General features: G+C 37.8%; 1 protein-coding gene across 1 annotated transcript in view; it reads right to left on the reverse strand.

Annotated features, from left to right (window-relative positions):
• Positions 1-6,617: 6,617 nt before the first annotated feature.
• The window catches only part of syngap1b (synaptic Ras GTPase activating protein 1b), a 96,412-nt gene continuing 80,245 nt past the window's right edge, over positions 6,618-22,784 (reverse strand). The window contains exons 19-20 of the mRNA XM_040118012.1: positions 19,312-19,384; positions 6,618-6,977 (exon numbers count right to left, since the gene is read on the reverse strand). Of these exons, the coding sequence (XP_039973946.1) occupies positions 6,618-6,977; positions 19,312-19,384 (433 nt within the window). The remainder of the gene's footprint in view (positions 6,978-19,311; positions 19,385-22,784) is intronic.

Here is a 22,784-nt window from a genome sequence, read left to right on the forward strand (position 1 = left end):
ATAAACTCTCTTGATGTAATTCTTCCTGTTTGCCAGTAGAGGTCTATAACGATCTTAGATTATGTAATATCCCTATAAATGCAATGTTAAAGTCACAGAGAACTGGCATTTTGGGAGATGCTCGCTTCCCTAGTTTTATGTATCTTTATGTATATCCTGACTGTGGAAACAGGATATTGTCATGACAGATAATGATGTGGGGGATCACTGAAAATTGTTAGTCAAAGGGGTGTTAGGGAGAAAAGGTGCAGTTTTTTCTAAGTGATTTTTTTTTTTTGGCTGGAACCGTGTAAGCTTGTGTTGTTTTCCAGGAAGAAAAAGCAATGCAATTTTGATATAAATACATTAGAAACATTAACGTTTTGGCACGTTATTACACAGGAACATAATTTGATATGGCAAATGAAAACATTTCATTCATTTCATTGTGACATCAAACGTAAACTGACAGAATAATTACATGGGTGTATTTGATGCTCGGGGTGTGGAGCAGGTTGAGGTGGAAATCTCAGCTCTGTTTGTTCCGTTTACACACCATGAACCATTTACTGCTCCTCCATTGTGCTGTTTTTTTTTTTTTTTTCTACTCTGCCCAAACTCAGAAGTTGCCAACCCACTATGGAACTTCAGGCGATTAAGTGTAGGAGGATGAGGATAATTACAAGCTTGCTATATTCAGTCGAATCCACAGCTCCCGGATCCAGCCTGGTATCCTCGTTCTCAGCACCTTAGCCGGGGAGAGTGTGCGGAAATTATCTGCCCTGCTCACCAAGAGAAGACCCACAGTCCTGGCATTCAGAAAAAATGTGGACAACCTAAATAATTAAGCACTGTGATGCAACCACAAGGTGCGCATACTTACCTGTGATCTAACAAAATTGGAGTGAATTAACTTGTAGGTCTAGAAAATGAATGAAACAGTGGAAGAAAGGTACAACCATCAAAGCAGAGCTATAATCTAGACAATTTTCTATCCATATAGGACACAGCATTTGTTTTGAGTAAGAATTCAGCTATTAAGTTCAGAATTTTTGACTTAATAGATGATTTAGTTTCTTTTTGATGATCAGTCAGTCATATGAGGCATTTATCAAGCAAATGGACCAAACATTTGCAGGCCCCATCTTCTCCAGTGTTGTGATTTTCTATTTTACATGACGCAAATTTGTCATGTATTTTCCTTATTGTTGACAATAAGGAAAATACAGAAGTTCGCCACACTAACCCCTTTAATCTGAAACAGATAGATGGATCCTTTGATAGCTGCCCGAGTTAGTGAAGAAACAGAACACACATTTCCACACCGAGTTAAGAATTTAATTATTTGTTTATTTATTAATTTATTTACGTATTTCTATCTCCAGATTCACCCACCCGAAAAATATAAATTCCGGTGTATTCCAAAAAAAAAAAAAAAAAAGAAAGAAAAGAAAAAAAAAGAACAATGGCATCTTCATCAACTGCATCAAAGGAATTAATCAACAAAATCAAAGTGGCAATAATTATTATCATTATTACAATAATAATTCAATGATCAGAATATCCACATTCATAACAAATCCATATACAACTGCAATACACTCTTCACCACTCTTCCATTAATATACACAAAATCCCCAAATGTCTGTCCTGTCAAAACAACAATAGAGGAGTTTTGGGGGAAGGGGGGGCTATGGCTTGTCAAGGGGTATGAAGATGAGTGACCAGCGCAGTTAATGGATCTAAGGTTAGTAAGAGTATAAGAGGGGGAGGCACACTTATTTAGTAAGGACCTATACAAAAACAAGCAATGTTAAGTAATGACAGTATACTGTACTTTCATGGAAGGATTTGCAAGTCTAACCGCATCTTAACAAAAGGCTAGAAGGCTCCATGAGAGGCAGAATTTGGGGAACAAAATTTCAAGAAATATATAAAGGTTGTCGGAATAAATATATAACTCTGAACGACAACCGTTGCAAACATATACCATAGGAACCAAAAGTGAAAGTCAGATACGCAATAACTCAAAACAGGTTGAGAGTTTTCAAAGAAATGCAGATGGAGGTTTCTGGAAAAAAAAAACCAATTGTCTTAAGTCTATATATTTACAAACATTGCTTGGTCACCCAAATCTACTTAGAAAAACTTTTAAGTTGGTCAGAAAATGAGTGCAAGCTTAAGATTATGTAAGTTACTTCTTGTATGAGAGCTTTAAGAATGCAACTGTAAGTGACAGACCGCGCTGATATTCTAAGTCTGCACAGAAAGTGCCTCTGATAGCTGTCAGTACATTTAAAAACCTTTCCATGCCTCAGTATTGGTAACTCGAGAAGACCTATTCATAGAAAGAGAGAGAAACATTAGAGGAAAAAATAACTGTACACTCTGCATATACAAACAAACTGTATATACACATGGACATACCATATATACACATTTATCCAGTATATACACAAAGATTTAGCCAGTACACACACTTATATACAAACACATTCACTCGTTTTAGCAGGACCTCTAACATATCTCTCTCTGTCCCTTTTTTTCAGTCATAACTGGGAATGGCAGGGATTTCAACTCAGATTGGTGTCAGTGGAGCCCATCTCTAGAAATAAATGGGGAGCTTTGCAGCAATTTGACTGCAGAAATGTGGCCACACTGAAACCGAGAGTGCATCCGCTGCTCATTTAAAACTCTACAGACAGGTAGTCGAAGTGGAACACAAAATAGCTGTAAGAATGTCCTTATTCAACGGCTTTCACATTGTCCGTAAATGGAGAGCTCCGTTGCGATTGTTGGACAGGAAGCATCCATCCACTTTTTCTTTTTTGTTCTTTTCGAATGATTATAACCAAGAGGAAGGAGGGCACAGGTCACAGCAACGTGCAAACTGTTGTATGGGGAGTAGGTAAAACACAAGTTTGTCCCTTTCGTCACAGTCCTTTAGGGCAACAATTCTCTCCACAAGATTGTCTTAGTAAGAAAACTTGGTTCATATAAAATGGATTATTTATGAACTTCCATTAGATAGAGGCATCTATCTATATCAAGAAATAAATATATGCTCCGGAAGATTTCTGATGAAGAGTTTTTTTTCAATACTATTGTAAGAATAATCAGTATCATAGAAATATAAATAATAACATTCTGTCCGGTTTTTCAGAGTCTTCATTGAAGCAAGAGTTTTGTTCTGAAGCAGTTTCACTTGTTGTATTAGGCTGTGCATATTTAGTTTTCTTTAAAATCAAAGTCTGAAAGAGATTCAAACGGAAGAACTAAAACTATGAATTGAGAAAAAGATCAAGTGTGTTTAAAAAGGAGTAAGAAGGAAGTGGTTAAATAATGTTTTGAGTATCCTAGATAGATAAAGAGTGAATAGATGAAGAGGAATCAAAGGGTAATTTGAAAAGACTACGAGAGAAAGAGAGAGGAAAATAAATGCTTTGAAAATAAATCCGCTTTGACTGAACTTTTAAGAGAAATCAAGCACCTTTGAAATACATCTTACCCCACAACACATCTCCTCTCTCTCTCATTTTGAGCATCACGCCTTCCTTGGCCTTAACATCCCTCCGTTCCGCTGACTGATCAGACTGCATAGCTGTTCTTTGCATGCTTGGCAGGGTACCAAATGCCAATATATGTCCAGCCTACCTTTTAAAAGTAAAATGTAGATCCAATCACGAGGCGTCAAACACACTTTGAAAAAATCCATTTGATCAAATCAGAGAGAGAGGGCCCAGGTAAAGTAAAAAAAAACAAAACAAATAACCCCAGCAATTCCTTACATGGTCCGCTGGGGCTCTGCACCATCCTTTGAGCAAAGAGAATGGGACCAATGCCCCAAGTTCTCCCTTTGTCAGCCAATCGCGTCACGTGAGAGGGCTCTGGACATTTGGCCATGCCACCCTGTGGACTGCCGATGGTGCATCAGCCAATTAGGTTCCACATTGTCCTCCATGAAGCTTTGAGAGTGGCTAAGGGGAGAAAAAAGGGAAACAGAGAGAGAGAAGAAACGGGGGAGGGTGCTTGATCAGGTGCTATTGAAGCATAGCTATTGGCCGAGTATCTGCATGGTGGCAGTCTTTCCAAAGCTGGACTCATCTCTTTTCTATAGTTTTTGTGTTCAGCTCTGAGGCAACTGCTTGTTTACCTGAGTCACTGAGGTATTTTCACAGCAATGTTAATTTCTCAATCACGGATTATCTCACATCTCTGAAAAGACACTGATGTTTAAACCTAGCCCGCTTAAATCCAACATTCATCACACACAAGGAATTTCGCAAGAAAAAAGTAGCCCTACAAGCTGTCTAAATAGAAGACAATCTTTTCCTGTGTAAAACATTTGGTGGTTCAACAGTTAAAACATTCACTGTAAATATGAATCTAATCTAAACTAATGTTCTAGCACTGGCCTGTGAAGTACTAGCATTGGCCATTTTGACCTTTGACTCTGCAAAGTAAGTAATTTGCTCTCTCTAAAGAGAAAAATGGCTGACACAAAACTGAAGTGAAACTCTTCAACTCCTCTTGGTTCAACATTCTCATTTAAACAAGCTCAGTTGTTGCAGAGCGACACCAGTGTGTGAGGCTACAGAGACAAAAAACAGATTCACATCCAGACAAACCTTACAACAGACAGTTCATAGACAAAATGAAGGATTATGGATACACGTTACAAACATTTCGAAGACTTGTGTTTTTGGCATTTGACACATGAGAAACTGAAGAGTTAATTTCAAAAAGACATCAAATCATATTTCTAAAATTTACCGTAAATTAAATGTTTTACTCTAAATGTACTGTAAATTTGGTTTAATGCTATTGTCAGACATTTTCAGGAATAGATGCAACTCTTTTTATTTTTAAATTAAACTCAAATTATGAAACATACACAAAAAAGAATGAAACTGTTCAAATTTTTAAGCCTCAGGGATATGATATATTCTCAGTGTCTTAAGCAAGGCTTATTAAGGTGCATTTGTTCGATAACTAGCTAGTCTACTGGCCAAAGGATGCTCAGTGTATTTATCCCAGGCACTTAATGGCAAGCTTGGCAAACCTAAATGATTCAAATTGTCTTTAACAAAATGATCCTGGCAATATTTACTGTAACATAATATGGTAAAATTAAGTACATGCCCCAAACTGAAAACAAAAGGGGACAATTACTAATCTATCATCAGCATTTGTATGCATTTATAACATTAGTTTTGGTGAAAGTTGTAAGAGAAAACTTAAGTACTAGTAATGGTACTACTCATCTTCTGAATCTGAACACAATTGACTTACACCTCTTAACTGAGAGCCAATAAAACTTGAAAACTTGGAATAAACTCCATTCATCCATTTTATTCAAAGTATCTTCATTGAATCTTAAAATTAAAAGTGCGCTGTGTGAACTGAAAATAGCACTTAAGAGCTTGTTCTCCACAAATCTGAAAAAACCCGTGAAATATGTTCGATAGCTGATCCATCAATTTGAGTTGGAGAGCTGCTTTTATTAACTGTAAATATAACCAGAGATTGGAGGAGGGCCCTTCTAAAACACAGACATGGAAACCCCGACATCCCCATTAAGACATAAGAACACAACAGGATGCACAAAGAACAGAGACAGAGACAGATACAAAACATATTGGGGAAACAAAAGTCCTGTCAAGGACAAACTGCAGGAGAGATAGATAGTGAAAAGACGGTGAGTGAATCATGAAAGAGGCAGTGCTATGGCAGACACAGACATCTGACTAGGAAAATGGCACCATTTGTTTCTGTTTAGCACCAGTTTATCACATATCGGTTCTGAGATTGAGAAGAGAAAAATTGCACAAGCTCAGTCCAAAAACAAGAAGTCCCTTAGATTGAAAAAAAAAAAAAAGTTCCCAAAAACGTCTTCGGTCACTCAAACCTCTACGAAGCTTGATCTTGTGTCTTTGAATCTCTGTTTTCAGCCCACAGATCATTTCTCTTACTAGCAAAGCTAACATGGATCTCCACCTGGTATCTCTATTGGAAAACCCTGTTGTAAAACACTCAAAGGCACTAAGAAAGCCAGACTACATCGCCACATCTCTACCTAACACATTTGCAGCCTGGCGTGTTCAGGATAGGCATTATTAATGCACCTACATCCATGGGAGTCAAGAGTTACTATAAGGTAGCTTATAGCACTTCTTTGCTGATGGCTACTATGAAGTCTTTGGGGTGCAAGACATTCTATAGTGCTTGTTCCTCACATGTATTTATTTCTCATGGAGCCACAGACAGGCAATGATTGCACAGAGCAGATGTTCACACACTGGCTTTGTATGTTCGTCAAATGCTTTGTTTGACTGATTCAAACAGTATCTGATAAGGTATCATTATCTTGTCCTGCAAGACTGATACAAACTGAAGCTCCATGTGAGCATCAAGAGAACAAGTGTCCATTGAAGAGCCCTTTATGTTGTGTGTTCATGTGTTATGCACTGTACAGTAGCTGTATCATTACTACTTTTCTCCCAAACACTTTTCTTCTCTCTCTTGCCTGGGGAATAAGGATATCAATGGCGATTTCTTTTCAAAGCATTGTCTTGCTAAATAGGAAAAGACGGGGACAGTGTTTTCCTTTCCTTTGTGTCATCTCTCTCTGATTTGGCTCAGTGTTGTGTTTGACCTACTCCCCCTTCGTCTGCTATGCCTGTAGTTGCTGTTGCTGTGGTTCCAGTTGCCTGTGACGTTGTCATGGGGGAGGATGTTTGGTTGCCACGGAGCTCTCCATTCTGACTAGGATGTTGATGATGAGTGGGTAGAGAGGGAGGGTCTATGGTATGAGGGAGGACTCCATTATGGGGCGAGCTGTCAGAGGAAATGCCTGAGGAAGAGACTCTGAGGCCTTGGTTGTTGGTTACTGCTCCTCCTCCTCCTCCTCCTCCTCCTTGTCCTCCTCCTCCACCTCCCCCTCCACCTTCAGTTTTCACACCGGGGTCTGCAGAACCCAGGGAGGAAAGCTGGTCCTCCTAGCGAGATAGAGAGAGAGGGGAGGGGAAAGAGGAGTGGGAGCAGGGAGAGATGGTCGTAGAAGAGAAGCCATTCAATGAACGATGAGAGGGATGTGAGTTTTAAAGGAGATGTCCAATCAAGGCAGATAACGTGACATGGGGAGGGCAAAAAATCACATGTTGAGGAGGTGAGGTAAGAATAGTGAGATAAAGATGAGGAGATGAGGACAGGGAGGAAAATTACCAGAAAAGGATGTGATTGAATTGAATTGGAAAGTATCAACATTAAAAAATAGAAAGAACCGGTTGGAATGAGAACATGTAAAAGCGATGGAAGAAGAAAAGTAAGGAAGAATTTGATAATAAAAGACAAGTGACAAGGGATGGGAAGAACCACGCAGAAAGAAAGACAGACAGAGAGAGGAGAGAAAGCCAAATGAGTTACGAAGTTGATGTATGACACACACCGATAAAAATGGCAGCACAGGAAAGGGGACACAGGGAAAGAAGGGATGAAGGAGGAATTAAAATTCTTGAGGTCAAAAGGTCCTGATACTCTTGGGATGAGAAGCAAGGGGTGTTTGTCAAGTGATAGATGTCAGGAAAAGTCAGGAAGTCAAGTGAGTCATTCTATGCCAATGGGTACAAATCATGTTCATTAAGGACTAACTTTCTATGTAAATGTGCGTGCTTGAGTAGCTGAAAATATCTTAAGAACTCTAAATTTATGGCTTTAACAACATCTTAACAGCACATACTGTAGCATCATCTTGTGACTAAAAACATGCAAACAAATTCAAGCCACATAGAGCTCAGCACCAAATTCGAAAAGCAAGATAAAGGGGCATCCTATAGCCTGGCATGAAATCCAAACCTCTGTCAAATTCACCAATGAAAAAGTCTAACCCAAACCCGTTGATCATGTAGCAATGAGCTGCTGCATGGGTGTACATCCTGGGTTGGAGCTTTTTATTAGTGATTTAATCAAAGTTTGGTTTTGCCATCTTTTCTTACCTACATTGGCGCAGAATAACAGCAATGCAAATACTAGTTTCATTATTAGTATACAGTATATCAAGGTCTGTTTGCAAGCCTTCACTCCCAGTCTTGACGTCCATGTAGGAGCAGTGGGAAGAGAAAACAATTGGGTTATTGTGCCAATAGACAACTATGAGGACTCTATTCATAATGGTGCTTATTTAATGCATCCAAGCATCCAATAGAAAGCATTCTGAAAGCTGAATTCACATTTTTACCACCAGAAACCTCTTAAAATAATTGCACTCGATTCATCTTATCTGGCACATTTGCTGTGTGATGTCTAGACATAATTACAGAGACTCTGTTTCACTGAAAATGTAAAGCGAGTGCAGAGCCATCTAAAAGATACTGGAAGTATGTGCAGTAATTTGTTATTTATCAAACATTGGAAAATATGTATGCCATTGAATACTACTTTAATGCTTACATATATGAAGTATGAGACACCGTAACATGAATGAAATGAAGTGCTGTAGAGGGGAAAGACAGGAAAGAGGAGAGATAGTTTGGTCTGCATCCAGTAGAGAAAATGAATCAAAAGCAAATTATCACTGGATAAACTGTATCTGATGGGTGTGTCCATTGTGAGTGGAAGGTGTTTCCACTTCACTTAAAGAAAAGTGAAAAGAAGAAAAAAAAAAAGTTACCCCAAAATTTGATGTGAATTGGCAGGTCTTTTCTCTTCTCAATCAGAACCAAAATGAATGAAAACATTTTCAGTTGCTAACTGGTGCTATGAACAGCTATCTACTATGGTACAGACAGTTACAGGATGCCAGTAACATGATTCCACAAACACTTGTTTTATTACTCTCAAACACAACCACCAGTGCTGTTTAATATCCATGTGTAGACCAATACACATGTCTATTAAACTCAGAAGTCAAGCAGCTGAACAAAGACATTGCAAAATGTTTACTGACATCCTTTTTTAACTTACCAAACTTGCTTCACTCTCTCTGGGCTGTAGTGTTTGATCACTTGGTGCATTCAATTACAGCTTGGTATGAAAATGTTTTTTATGCTAATGAAAACTGCGGTACTGGAGACAGGAACACGGAACACTTGGTGGAGCACTGAAATGTTAGGTGTGTAGTAAATGATGCAGATAGAGTATTGTACACACAGTTTCTTACCCATCTCCTCCAATCTCCAATCAGTTTTGATATCTACAGCAACCTGTGAAATCTGTCTCGTCTCCACAATTGAAATAAAAACCTGCTGTAAGTGTTAGTTTAATCAGTATATATATTTAAGAGTGTAAAAAAAACAGTAAAAAAAACAAAACCCTGTAAGACTTAAGATGACTAGCTTGCCAGGTGAAGAGCTCCAAACTCTGACGCAAAAACAAAAAAAAAAACCAACATGGTATGCACGTCACACATCATCAGTCGCACAGTAAGAACTGGCCTATGCCACCATTCAACCAAATAATGTGCCCAGGTGCCAAACACATACACAAACAGATAAATATCAGAGACATAGACTCACTTGAAGACAAAGAAAACACACAAAAAACATGTGCACATTAATCAGTGTTCTTCAGGGAAGGACTGGGTCAGATACGGAGATTTCCCATAATTTCCGTTGTTTATCTGAGGGTGTGCTGGGAGGGACGAAGAACTGAATGCAAAAGTATGTTCACGTGTGTAGGAAAACACAGCAGCAAGAAATATGGTGTACTGGAGGAAAAAAAAAAATCTACAATAAGAGAGAATTCACACAATATTCCAGCGACTTTCAGACAGATTTATCACCAAGAAGGGTAATGTCTTAAAAAATAAAAGTTTGGGCTTGTTTTCAAATAGGAAAGAGGCCCAAAATGGAACATTTAACGTCTCATTTCTTGCTAACAAATCCAGACTGAAGTCTGCGGAACCATAAAATGTGTTCGTGTGTATTCTCTTTTAATCTGGATTTTTTGCTTAGTTGCTTGGCAGAAAATAACAATTTTGCATTCAAACTTGTTTAAAAAAGAAATTCTTGCATCTATTTATTTATTGAGTAAAACCTGACTTTTTTGAGTACGATATTTGCAAATGCCAACACCTGAAAATAGTGAAGCTTAAGAATAAATGTTATCCATATATTCATTTGTAATTCTCTGCATTTCACCGATCTACCCAATGCAAAGAGTTACAGGAAGGTCTCCGTATATGACTTGAAATTCATTTGCGAATAATAATGTTGGCATATACTGTATGTCTGTGGTTTGCTGGTTATGACTGGATTATGTGTACGAACAAGCGATGGTACTTTCATCTGTAGAGGGCTGCAACAGTCACACACAAAGATTTTGAAAAGACATTAGAAGCTCTTAACTACTGTAGTACTTCTGTATATTTCTGCCAAGGCATGTAATATGCTCATTTGTCAACATAAAGTCAAAAAGCAACGTAGTTCTTCTCAAATAATTCAAATAAACTCCCTATTTGAGGTCTGTCATAGAATATTTCCAGTTACCAGTGGATACAAGAAGACACGCTTTTGTGTTGTAAGGGTGACAGTAAAACCGTAGCAGGTTACCACCTCTTCCTGCCTGACAAAACAAAGAAAATGTCGTTTTGTTTTGTGTGGTGGAGGAGAAGGAAGCTTACTTCACACAATGCCGATCACAGCACTGTGAATAAATTACACATTTTTGTCTATTCTCAGAGGGGAAGAGACTTTAAAGTGCATTATAAAACAGTCTGTAAAAATGCAAACATATTTTCAGCCTAAATCAGTGGGGCTGCAAGAGAGAAAAACATTCCATCCCTACTAACTTTAGTATGAATAGAAAATTTATTACACAAATTAAACATGTTTATTAGATCTTTTTTTTTTTTTTAAGAATGAGTTTATCATACAGTATAAGCAGAAACAGGCAAATATTGACAGCCAGGCTTTGCTTGCTAACTAGCTGTAAGCAAATTTTGTCAGCTAGCTAAGTTAGATAACACCTTGGGCACAATCAAATTTCTGTCCATTTTCACCTACTTTGCCTCATGTTATCACAACAAATGTTTAGTTAAAGGCCTGTTTATTGTGAGATACTAATACTAAAAACATGAGGAAATAGCAGGCTTATGATGGGAGTAGTGCGAACCAGCAGCTACTACCGATGTCAGCTAAGTTGGCTAACTTGCAAATTTTTCCTAAAGAAGCCGGACTAACTATGAACCCAATGTAGTCGTCTCGTAGAAAACTTACCGAGTTGCAAAGTTTTCTGTTCTGTATTTCTATTTCCAACTTTTCTTTAAACTATATACTCAATGATACCTAACCTAGAAACACAGGATTCTCCCAGATAATTTTAATGGTCCGATCTTATCTTGTGTCCAACAGTTTTAATAATTTCAACTTTTCAACTTTTCAACCATTTCATGGTCATTTGGCATGGTGGAAGGGTCGCCATGGAGACACGAATGCTGTGGCGAATTCAGAATGGTTTGTCACTAAAACTGCGAACAAAACATGTCACTATATTTGTTTAATTCATCAAAAATGGACCCAGTCCATAAGTAAACTGATTCAAGCTGCAGTTTTCTCGACAGTGTAACCTTAACTTCTGCTCACTATTAGTGACGCACATAACTTCATTTAATGCTCGGTGATTGGGTGTTTTTTGCAGAATCAGTTAACTTTCCCCCTAACGTCTTTATGTACACAGTCTTCTACATTTGAGTTTTTAATCAAAGATTCATGTATTTTCTGACACAGTTGTTAATCTTTTGCGATGACTGAACTGGGAGACTTTCATGCCAACCCACGGTCTTACTGTCAGTCACGTAATTGTCTGTGGGAAAATTAATGGGACTTTTATTTCTGAAATTCTCCCAGTTCTCCTCATGACACCACCTTTAGTGGGTCTTCACTGTAGCCGTAACTATGCTATGAATTTAGCTAACTTAGCTAGCTAGCCTTTTAGAAGTTAGCCAGCCACTGTCTGATAAAGGGATAACACCCTAGCTAGTTCAAGCTGAGACAGAGTCTTGATTCACCTCAGTTTGTCTTGAATATATTAAATTAAAAAAAAGAAAAGGATTTATTTATTTATTTGTTGCCAAGTGATAATGCCCTCTGTTTGGAACAAATGTTCAATCCAAACTTTTATGACAGGTGGTGCTGTGTACACTTTACAGATATTGCATTACATGATTTATGGGTACTACAGTTCAGACATATTTCGGATGAACACCTCTTGCTGCCTAGTTGCTTAGTGCTAGGGATGTGTGCGATTAGTCAATGATTAAACTTGGCTACTCTCGCTCATCGGCACCACAAATGCCAGTTAGTTAAACTACAGCAGCCCCCCCTTCAATGCCCGGTTGTTGTAAACCAGCAAAGTGGAAAGTGATACAGATGACATCTCGGCGCAGTTTGGCAGTATTTTGATCTAGAAAATGAAACTAGGGTTGTGTGTAGGCTGTGTCGGAATAAACTGGCATATAACCACTCGACCGGATCAATGCCTCACCACCTTCAGCTCAAGGCATGTGAGCATTAACCTCCAAGAAATGAAAGCTGCTGGTGCTAGCACTGCTAATGTTAGCCGCACAGTCAGACAACCCCGTTGTCTGAGTGTTTTCTTACTTTTAGATTAGTTGACTAGTCTAAATTTAAATGACAGTTTAAATGACAGAGAAATTACTCATTAGGAAATCCCTACTTAGTGCAGCTTTAAATCACTGAAATGTTTTGTTGCCACTCTTTTGACACAGAGGTATGCCACCCAGAACCATGAGTAACCTCAAACATTCTGTGAAAGACCTCTTTCTTTCTTCTTTCTAATGAAAAAATAAAGTGGGCCTGTCAGTGTGTTGGCTTGCAGTGAGTTCACAGGGTGCTGCATATGGACAAGGGACGTACATAGAGAACAGTAGAAGTGGAAAAGAGGCAGCAGGTTATGGATGGAGAGTGAGAGTTTGCCGGTTTGCTTATTACCTGGGTACTCGGGGTGGGACAGGTGCGAGACGGGGCTGCACTAGGATGGACTGACGCCTCCCCTAAGAGAAATCACCGTATCTCATCAACATAGGAGGAGATGAGAGGAGAGGAGAGGAGAGGAGAGGAGAGGAGAGGAGAGCAGAAGAGGGTTGAAAGCAGGAGGCAAGAGGAAGAGGCTGACAGCAAAAGAAGGAGGGAAGGCTCGTGTGCAGTGGGTAGGATTCAGAAGGGCGGTGAAGGTCGAGGAAAACAACAGCCACCCAACAACAGAACATACATAAATGCACAACAAAAGGTGAACAGAAAACAAGGACATACATATACATAAAAATGCTTACTAACGCACATTTACATACATGTACATAATGAAAACCATACACGCACAACATTATAGGACAACTCAACAGCCTGAAAGCGTTAAAGCAGCGTGCCATGCTGTGTATCATTAACAGAAGTCATGCTTATAGGACAAGAAAGAAAAAGGCCTTAATTCATGCACTCCAAGTGACATCTGCATCTGAAAGCAGCTGATTAATTTATCCAATAGACTTGGAAAGCTGAATCTCTCATGTTTCCTGCTTCTGAAAGGTAAAAAGACAATGTAAAGGACATGCTTATATCAAACATGCAATCATCTACTCTATAAATATATACCCATTTGGAAAAACCCAGAATCATATTTACATCAACACACTATATCCAAAAAGACACGAAGAAACATCAAAGAATACACACACCCCAGTTCACATACACTCAAAACTGACAGACATCCAAGAAGTTGCGACAATGCGTACAGATAAAAGAATATGATTAAAACTTATATGAATTAAAAATTGATGTTATTAATGCAACTACAAGCTCAGGAAGCCTTTTCCTCATTAAATACACCTCACTTGATCTGCAAGTTCACAAAATTCAGCAAAATCTTAAGTAAAATCCTTTACTTAAGATTGTACTGAATTTTGAAATGATCGTCTACAAACGATCAATTTAACACTTTAAAACACTTTAAAAACTGATGAAAAAGCGTTTCAGGTTTTACAACCATTAATGTGCAGTAACTGCCAGATACTCTAAAGAGTGTACTAAAATGTCATTGTTAATAAAATAAAATAAAATAAATAAACTGACACTGATTGCTTAAATAGGGCTCTTCGATAATCATTTATAACATAATAACGGAATTTGTTAAATTATTCGTCAAACTTATTGCATCAAATTAAATATATTAAAACCCTTTAGACATACTTTACTTGTCACTGTCATAATTTGATGTAATTTATTGGATTTTTATTATATTTTCTAACTGTTTTCCAAGACCATTTTGATACCAAATTTTTAAACAAGGTTTCTGCAGTGCGCACCAAATTGAATTTAAGCTAACTCAAGTTAACTTTTAAAAACCTTAAAATGCAATTTAATACCTTTTTCATGGTCATACCAGTCGCAGGATGATGGAAAACCAGTAGCGACAAAGCAGGCTACAATTATTTATTAAGTACATGTATTAAGTACATTCCCAGCTATATATAACGATAATTTCTAGTAATATACACACAGTTGGCAGTTTATTAGGTACACCTAGCTGAAACTAATGCGGTCTAATACAACAGTCCTGCAATAAATCCTCCCTTTTTACAAAGGTTATAATGTTCACTTTTTGTTGAAACTGTTTCAGAGAGAAGTTGATTCAACTGGTGATTTCGTAGGATGTAGTTTGTGATGCAGTTGAACTGTATTGCATAATACAGGGAGGTGTTTCTGTCATTTAGCCTATGCTCATCGATATTAATAAGATGGAAAAAATAGATAGCAGATACCCGGTTACATTATTTTGCAGCTTTGGCAGAAATGTATTTACTTATACAGTAGATACTAATGTACGCGTGTCCTTAATAGCAGTTCTTTAATCTCAAAATATCTTGATGGAAGTCAACGACTTTTTGCAGTGGGTGTTTACTTTGTAGGTATCAGGATACTGCTGTGGGAAGGGATACGGCATCCTGCACCTGTGTTATTATGTGAGGCCTAATTAAGTGTGCAGAGTTGTCTTGGAAGTTAGTGGCAGTGGCCCCAGGAAACAATGGCATCATGCCTCTCTCCTCTCACTCCCTATTCATTTACCTTCCCCCCTCTCAGCTGCTGTGTGTGTACCAGCATCACCCATTAGAGATGAGTATCATCACACCGGACTGAACTGTCTGCTTGTCTTAGGTGCAGCGGTGATCAAACAAGAGCCTGAGGCTAAAATACAAAACTAACCAGTAATTCCTGACAAAAAAAGAGCCCCGCATAAATGCTCACTCAAAGCAACAACTAATTTCGCTTCAAGCACAATGAGCTGCATGTAGATTAAAAGAGCATTTCAGCATAAAGGTATTTTCCTAATCTCATTGAATTTGTTCCCGTGTATCTGTTTTTACCACATTTTATTGCAGTAACACAAACACCTGTACAATCGAATACATACTTTGTGAAGTTTTCAATTGCTTAACGTTTGTCTGAGTCATCTCAAAAACTATTGGATAGATTGTCATGGAATGTTGTAAAACCATTCATGGTCCCAAGAGGATGAATCCTACTGACTTTGGTGATCTCCTGACTTTCACTTTAGTGCCACCAAAAAGCAGACATTTGTGGTTTTGGCTGAAATATCTTGACAGCTATTGACTGAACCATGAAATATGGTGCAGACATTCATGTCTGGAAATAACTTAATGATCCCTTAACATTTTTTTCTAGCTCCATCATCAGGTCAAATTTTTAATTTGACCAAAACTTTAGTTAAAGATGAAATACCTGAAAACTAATGATATACCCATCAGCCTCAGCTGTACTTTCAGCTGAAAGTCTGGTGTGTGTTGTTTGACACTGGCCTTGGCGGAGGTCTGCGTTCTACTGAGTGCATGTTCTAGTGTTGTACGGGTGTTTACCTTATTGCATCCACCCACCGTATCTCTCAGTGGTTTGTATTTTACATTTGACCCTAAAGATTCCTCCACTCAGATCAGCTTTTAGTCAACCTTTGGTGTCACATTTTGACATCTATGACATTTTTGATGTCCTGAAAATAATACCTGATAGATTTGTCCGTCTGTCTTTCTTATCATTTTTTCAGCTACTTTGGTATGAGGATGCCTTTAAATGGAAGCATTTGATACTTGAATATATTAAATATGTTACGAATATGGTACAGATATCTAAAGTAAAAGAAAAATAATTTTAAAGCTGGAAGCACAGGGGGCATTTAATTTGATAAAACCCTCTGGTGATTAGGCTTATGATTTCATTTATTTATTCTATAGTTTGTTCTGTTGTCATTAAAGACTCTAGAAATTTAAGAGATGTACAGTCCTCCTTCAAACACAACACTGGATGTGCCCTGCGGCTTTCACATCATCTCCAGCACAGGTTGCTGCTTGATCTGTGGTAATCCAATCAACATTTTTGTCAAGGGCAGTATTGAAGCTTAAATTGTCATTGGTAGACTGGTATAACCCTTTAACCCTTTTCTTGATAGTTCTTCACAGACTTACAAGCCCAGTAAACAATCTATTTTTTGGGTTCTTAAAACTGGACATTTCTCTTTTTTTTCACACACACAAAGATTATTGAACATGTCTTCCCCTCCAATTGAATATTTTACTTGTTCATGGAAGAAGTATAGAGTTAGGTACCAGAGAATTCAATGTAATAATTCAATTCAATTCAATCATAGATGCACTGCCAAGTGTAAAGGCATGCAGGTCGATTCAGCCTCATCCATCACCTTAAATCATGAATTCGCAGAAGATGGAGCCTAAATACAAAGCATTAATAATATGTATTAATAAAACATTAATAAACAGTAATAAAGTGAGGTATCAGTTAGCTTCCAAAACAAAAGTAAAAAGAAATAAAGGAAAAAGCTTAACAGTGTGAAGGGAAGCCTGAAAGCAAATCTTTAGTATAGCGCCTGTATAGCAGGGGAATAAAATAATGTGATTCAATAAAAGACAAATTTACTTTTTTACTACATAGTAATTAAACACTGATGTTTGCAGCATCGTTTGAATTTTGAATATGAAAACAACACGGATACAACCTGATAAGTCTGCAAACTTTTTTTTTGTGAATACACATGTATGAATTTAAATCTCTAAACATTTACAGCTGTCCATCAACCTGAATGAGAGCTACTGATCTTGGCTTCCATGTGATCACTTGGACAGTGTATTGATGCTCTGTTTCAATAGTAGGTAGAACTGAATTCACCTACCAGTGGTTTGGGAAACATGACAACCAACAGTCCTAGCAACAGGAAATAAGACCTATATAATAGAATTCATCGGGTCGTCACAAAATTGCAATGTACTGTAATGTAACAGTATTGCAATGTCGTCCTACAGCATTATCCCAAACATTATTTTTGAGAGCCAGAATAACATCTCTTTAAAACAGAATAATAATACTGAGCGCCAGAACCATCAGCCCCAGGAAAAAGGTGTAACACACTCCAGTTTCTCTTGGTTTTATTTGTTTATTTCGTTATAATCTGCATTAGCTAAAATTGCACTGTGCCTACACTTTTATGGCACTTACTTTATCATCCTACACTGCAAAGTACAAACTTTATCCGTCTGGTAACCAACTAGAAAACACACGCTGGAGCTGCTACGATTTGCCGATTAATCAATTAGTGGATCAAGGTCAAATTAATCGGCAACTATTTTGAAAATTGATTAATTATTTCGGTCATTTTTTAAAAGCAAAAATTCAGAAGTTTCAAATTTTTGATTAATTTAAGGTTCTCAAGTTTGAAAATTTACTGATTTTCTTTGTCTTGCATCGTAGTAAACTGAAGATATCTCGGTTTTGGGAAGTTTGGTCAGATAAAACTGTAGGTAACCATGGCCAGACGTTTTTCAGTGTTTTTTTTTTTTCTGTTCAGACCAAAAAATTACTAAAAGATTAATTGATAATGAAAATAATTAGTTCCCAGGATACATAGGTAACCTACACAGAAGCCAGACAACTAGTTTCTGTAATACTGAAGCCTTGTGTTTATATTATTTATACTACAAATATATAATATATAAATACATTTTTTTCTGAAAGTACAGCCTTGTGGGGTTTCCTTAAAATATATCATTGTCACATTAGTTGTAATAATGAACATCCATGTGATGCTCTCAAGCTTCTGTCAGCTCTTCCCTCTTGGCATGTTTGAGCATGTTTTCCCCTCCCTGCTGCTTTTGACGGGTAACTAGAAATCTACCGTGAGGCTTTTTCTTTGATTTTTCATGCAATTAATTGAGAAAAATTGCCACCAAATACAAGAAGGAACATTTGAAGTGTGGTTACTGTTTGAACTCTCTGACAGAGGAATAGGCTTTTTGAAAGCTAGGATTAGCATTAGAAGTGTTAAATTAACTCACAGCAACGGATTTATGAGAAAACCCCACACATGCCATCCGTAAGGGTGATTTGCTGTATGTTACATTCAACATTCAGAATATTTTTAGATTTGAATTAGCAGCTGCTGAAAATGCAATGTATCATGTAGCAGTAGCAGCAGCTAAACTTTCATGTTTGGACTACACTCCTAGGGGTCATAAATTTGGAAAATTTGGAAACACAAACATGATACACATATTTTTAGATTCAGTGTGACTTACACTATCCGAGGACATCATTCTGATGGAGGAGTGACTCGAGGATATATATGTGTGTGTGTGTGTGTGTGTGTGTGTGTGTGTGTGTGTGTGTGTGTGTGTGTGTGTGTGCGTGCCTGTGTGTGTGTGTGTGTGTACAGCATAAGTCCAATTAAATGTGGGCTAGTTCAATTTCACAGGATAAGAAAAGGGGCAGTTTGAGAGCATGAAATGAAGAGCACTGAGAAAAAGAAGCTCCTGAAGACATAGCACCACCACCACCACCACACCACCACCACCACACAGCATACAGTAAAGTTAGATTTAGGGCTCAGGTGTTCAATAACCTGAGCTTAAGTCTGGTTCTACATCATCTGTGGGAGAGGGATAAGGAATTTTAACCCCACATGCTCGGCAGAAACATTTGACAGAAAACAACTACAGAACTACATCACAGGCCCGGATATGCTCACAAACTTAGCTAGTCAGACATCTGGATAGCTTAAGCTGAGAAATGCAAACAACAACACTCTTTGATCTCCAAAGCTCCCAGGTATGTTGGCACACAGATGGCAGTCAAACCCAAACACAGGGACAGGTCAGGGACAGGGCAAGACGGTTAGAGGGACCACATACACACAGCGGACAAAATCATAACAGTAGCAAGGAAATAAGAGAGGCAGAGGGGGGAGAGAAGATAGCACGGGCCACTGCACAGACTCGACGAGAGAAGAAACTGTCTCACAGACCTGATCAGCGAAAATCCTGGTTTTTGGCTCAATCATGGCTCCTCCCCTTAACTCATCCTCCACAGCCATGAGTCTTGGAAGCAGAGAGAGAGAGAAAGAGAGGGGAAGGGGATGACAGAAAGAGAGGGAGTGTTATGAAATCAAGATGATACTTAACAAGACGTTGAGCAGATGCATCTCCAACATCTGGCTCAACAACTCTCAGTGATGAGATGCTGGTTACCTGTATCTCAAATCTGAATCCCAAATCTGATGGGAAGCTCAATCTTTTAAGGCTATGCAAATGTTGAGCAGCAGAAACCCAAGCCATGGTTTATGAAGCTCTGCCAGTTTTCACTGGTGGAGCCTTTTTTCTTCTCCATCCAATGGGATTCATCAAAGCATTTTTTCCCCAATTTAAGGTGTTTTCAGAGTGCAATCACGGCCAACTGTGGACAATTACTCTCGGTTATCTGAAGCGAACGGTTCAGTAACAGATCCCGATCATCCCCAGGGAATTGCCCATTTTATGTAACATGGACTAAACCAAGGCACTGGTGGAAAATCCTTTGACCAATGATTTCAAAGACTCCATTCGCAGATATGAGCGAGCTTACTGCTGCAGTTTTCATGAGCCAGCGGACAGTGCAGGTTTCCCAGCTCTCATGATTATCCAAGTGCCAGGGATTTACTCCTGATAGGGTCATTCAAGGATATTTCTCACACAGAGTTATCTTGCATTTACACAGCCAACTGGCTAAACTGTGGGTATTGTAATGGTGGTGATAAATGCCAAATAGAAGTTAGTGTGAATAAAAAAAGACCTCTTCACATGATAGATTTCCTGGCATTGCTTTTCATGACTTTCCATCTGTTTTACAAGGTTTTCAGTTGACATTTTACCGCAGCAGAATAAACATCTTTGCAACTTGTTGACAAAAGATAAGCCTCATTGAATATTATGTCTTTACAATAGTGCACAAAGGAGCAACTTTTAAACTTTATGTGAGTTTGTCTCGGTAAGATGACCAGAAAGATTGTCACTCGTGTGTTCATTGAGCCAGCAAGCCAATCAAATATTGGACAGGAACATTTAATTGCCACCATTTTTCAAAGCAGAATAAATTTCCCACCAATCAGGTCACATTCTGTCACTCAAGGCTATTTTTCAGCACATTCACAGCATTTTATTCAGAACACAGAGAGGCACATATTTGACAATAAAGAACGAAAATCCACAGGTGAAGTTTCAAACATAAGTGTTTGGATGTTTTATTCCATAAATAATTTACAGTGTTGAGAGTTATTTTACAAAAGAAGAGAATAGGAAAAGAAAAGAATCAATCATAAGCACAGACAGAAATATTAGCACTGTCCCAAAAAACAATGGAATGTAACATGGGTATACAGCATTAGGATTTTGACATGACTTCAAAAGGCAGACAATGATTCATGTGGGTGATATGTTACCAAAAAAAAAAAAAGGGTAAACTTATTATATCCAGTTGTACTTCAAGTAGTGTGCTTTTGAGGTCAAGTCGTACATGTAGTCAAAACAATGTGTGTATCTACCAACATGAGGTCACAATGTCTGAATATTTTGCTACGGAGAAAAAAGGCAAGAGACAAAGGCGTCAAATTGGATGTGAAGTTAATGTAAATCCAACAGAAAGAAACAACAGACCTGGATCAAACAGCAGCTGCAAATACTTTCTTTTTTTCTTGCCAACATAGTACATGTCTTTGACTGAAAACTTACCTTTCAACGTCTGATCGGTGTCGACGCAGGCGACCCCCACCCATCTGGTTGAAACAAACTAAGAATTATTTGCAACTATTTGACACAGGTCTGTATTAATTGAATATAAACCCTTGGCTGTTGCTACAAGCCATGCCAATCACACACACATCAAGCCAAAACTCATCACCACTATGAATTCATTTGCAAGATTTAAACATAAGTTTTGCCGTAGTACAATCTGTACAGCCTATCAATATATTCTTGCTACAAAAGAGAGGCAGATATACTGACACCAGAATATTATCTATATCTCTGGAGAGGGAAAAAGAAAATAATTATATGGTTGCCCTTTTAATAATAATATTTAAATCATACTGTTACTGCATAAGTTAAATGACAGAACTGTCTAGCTTTCTTAAACAACTATTCTGATCACCATGTCACTGGACACCACCAATGACGGACTGCAGGTCAAAGTCATACCAAGCATATACAGCAAAATCACACAGTTATAGTAAGATAATCTTTTTTGCTTTAATAAATAAATAATATCCATTGCAGTCTTTCATTTAAAATGCAGATAAATTCACAAACACCATACAGATAAGCCAAAAACAAGTAGAGAACTTAAGAACACACTTCAGAACATTGTTGTCATGTTGTCTCTGCGATATTTTGCACTTTACAGTATTCCAGGTCTTTATTTTCTTTGTTTAGATACTGCGGATGGCACCTGGTAAAAGATTTTGGCAGGAAGTTACTGTTTCCTTATGTACACAAAATGCATACAGTGTACCTCATCAGGATCCTGAATGTGCACTTGCACAAACAGCACATGTAGACATATTGTATCTATTATTGCGCTTCTCCTACTAAAAAGTTAGCTATTGCAAGGTTAAAATAGTTAGAATCTCACTCTCAATAGAATTCATATATATTTTATATATTATTATTGTTATGGCTCTTGCATCACAGACTTTAATATGCTATGGATTATAGTTAAAAATAGATTATTACTATGACAGGTACAATTAAGACCAGTGATTTTTTTCCCCTACTGCAAACTCACTGCATCTCTTCAACGTAAGTCTGTTGCTTAGATCACAGCAAACAGCTTGGGGAAGATAAATAGTTTCATTCATATTTATAATTTACCAAAATGCATTAAAATAATTTGACAAAAAATAGGATAGCCTGTAGCCAACTAATGAGATCAGTACCCAAAGGGAGAAAAATATAGATAAAAGTGCTACAGGTAAAGTGGACTCAGTGTTTTCAGTGGATTTAAACTAGCATGACCTAAAACTCAATATTTGGCTTTGGTTTAAATTAGATTGTAGAGAACAAAAAGTGTATCTGGTCTAATGACAGATAATAGATTTCCTCTGAGCTTAAAGTAAATTTAATGCACAGAATATTAAGGCTTCTCTGAAAGAAAATCTCTGAAACTTGAAACACACTGCTAAGTGTTTTAGTTCTGCAGATAAAGAGATTTTTTCAAGCCTACACAGGAGCCACGAATTCAAGATCGCTTCTTTTTGCAGAACCTGAGCTTGCATTTGCATCCAAATAATGGATTTCAATGTGAAAATTTAAAATAAAAGTCAATTTAAGATGAAAAAAACATAAGGCTATCGTTACACTTGTCATTTCATTAAGATTTTGGAGTCCAATCAATTCCAATATGATGGCCCGAGACCACATTTCCTCGCATCCACAATCTCTGCACTGCATCGCTCTTATGTGCATTCAT

The sequence above is a fragment of the Xiphias gladius genome, chromosome 22 (assembly GCF_016859285.1).
Source record: "Xiphias gladius isolate SHS-SW01 ecotype Sanya breed wild chromosome 22, ASM1685928v1, whole genome shotgun sequence".
Classification (NCBI taxonomy): domain Eukaryota; kingdom Metazoa; phylum Chordata; class Actinopteri; order Istiophoriformes; family Xiphiidae; genus Xiphias; species Xiphias gladius.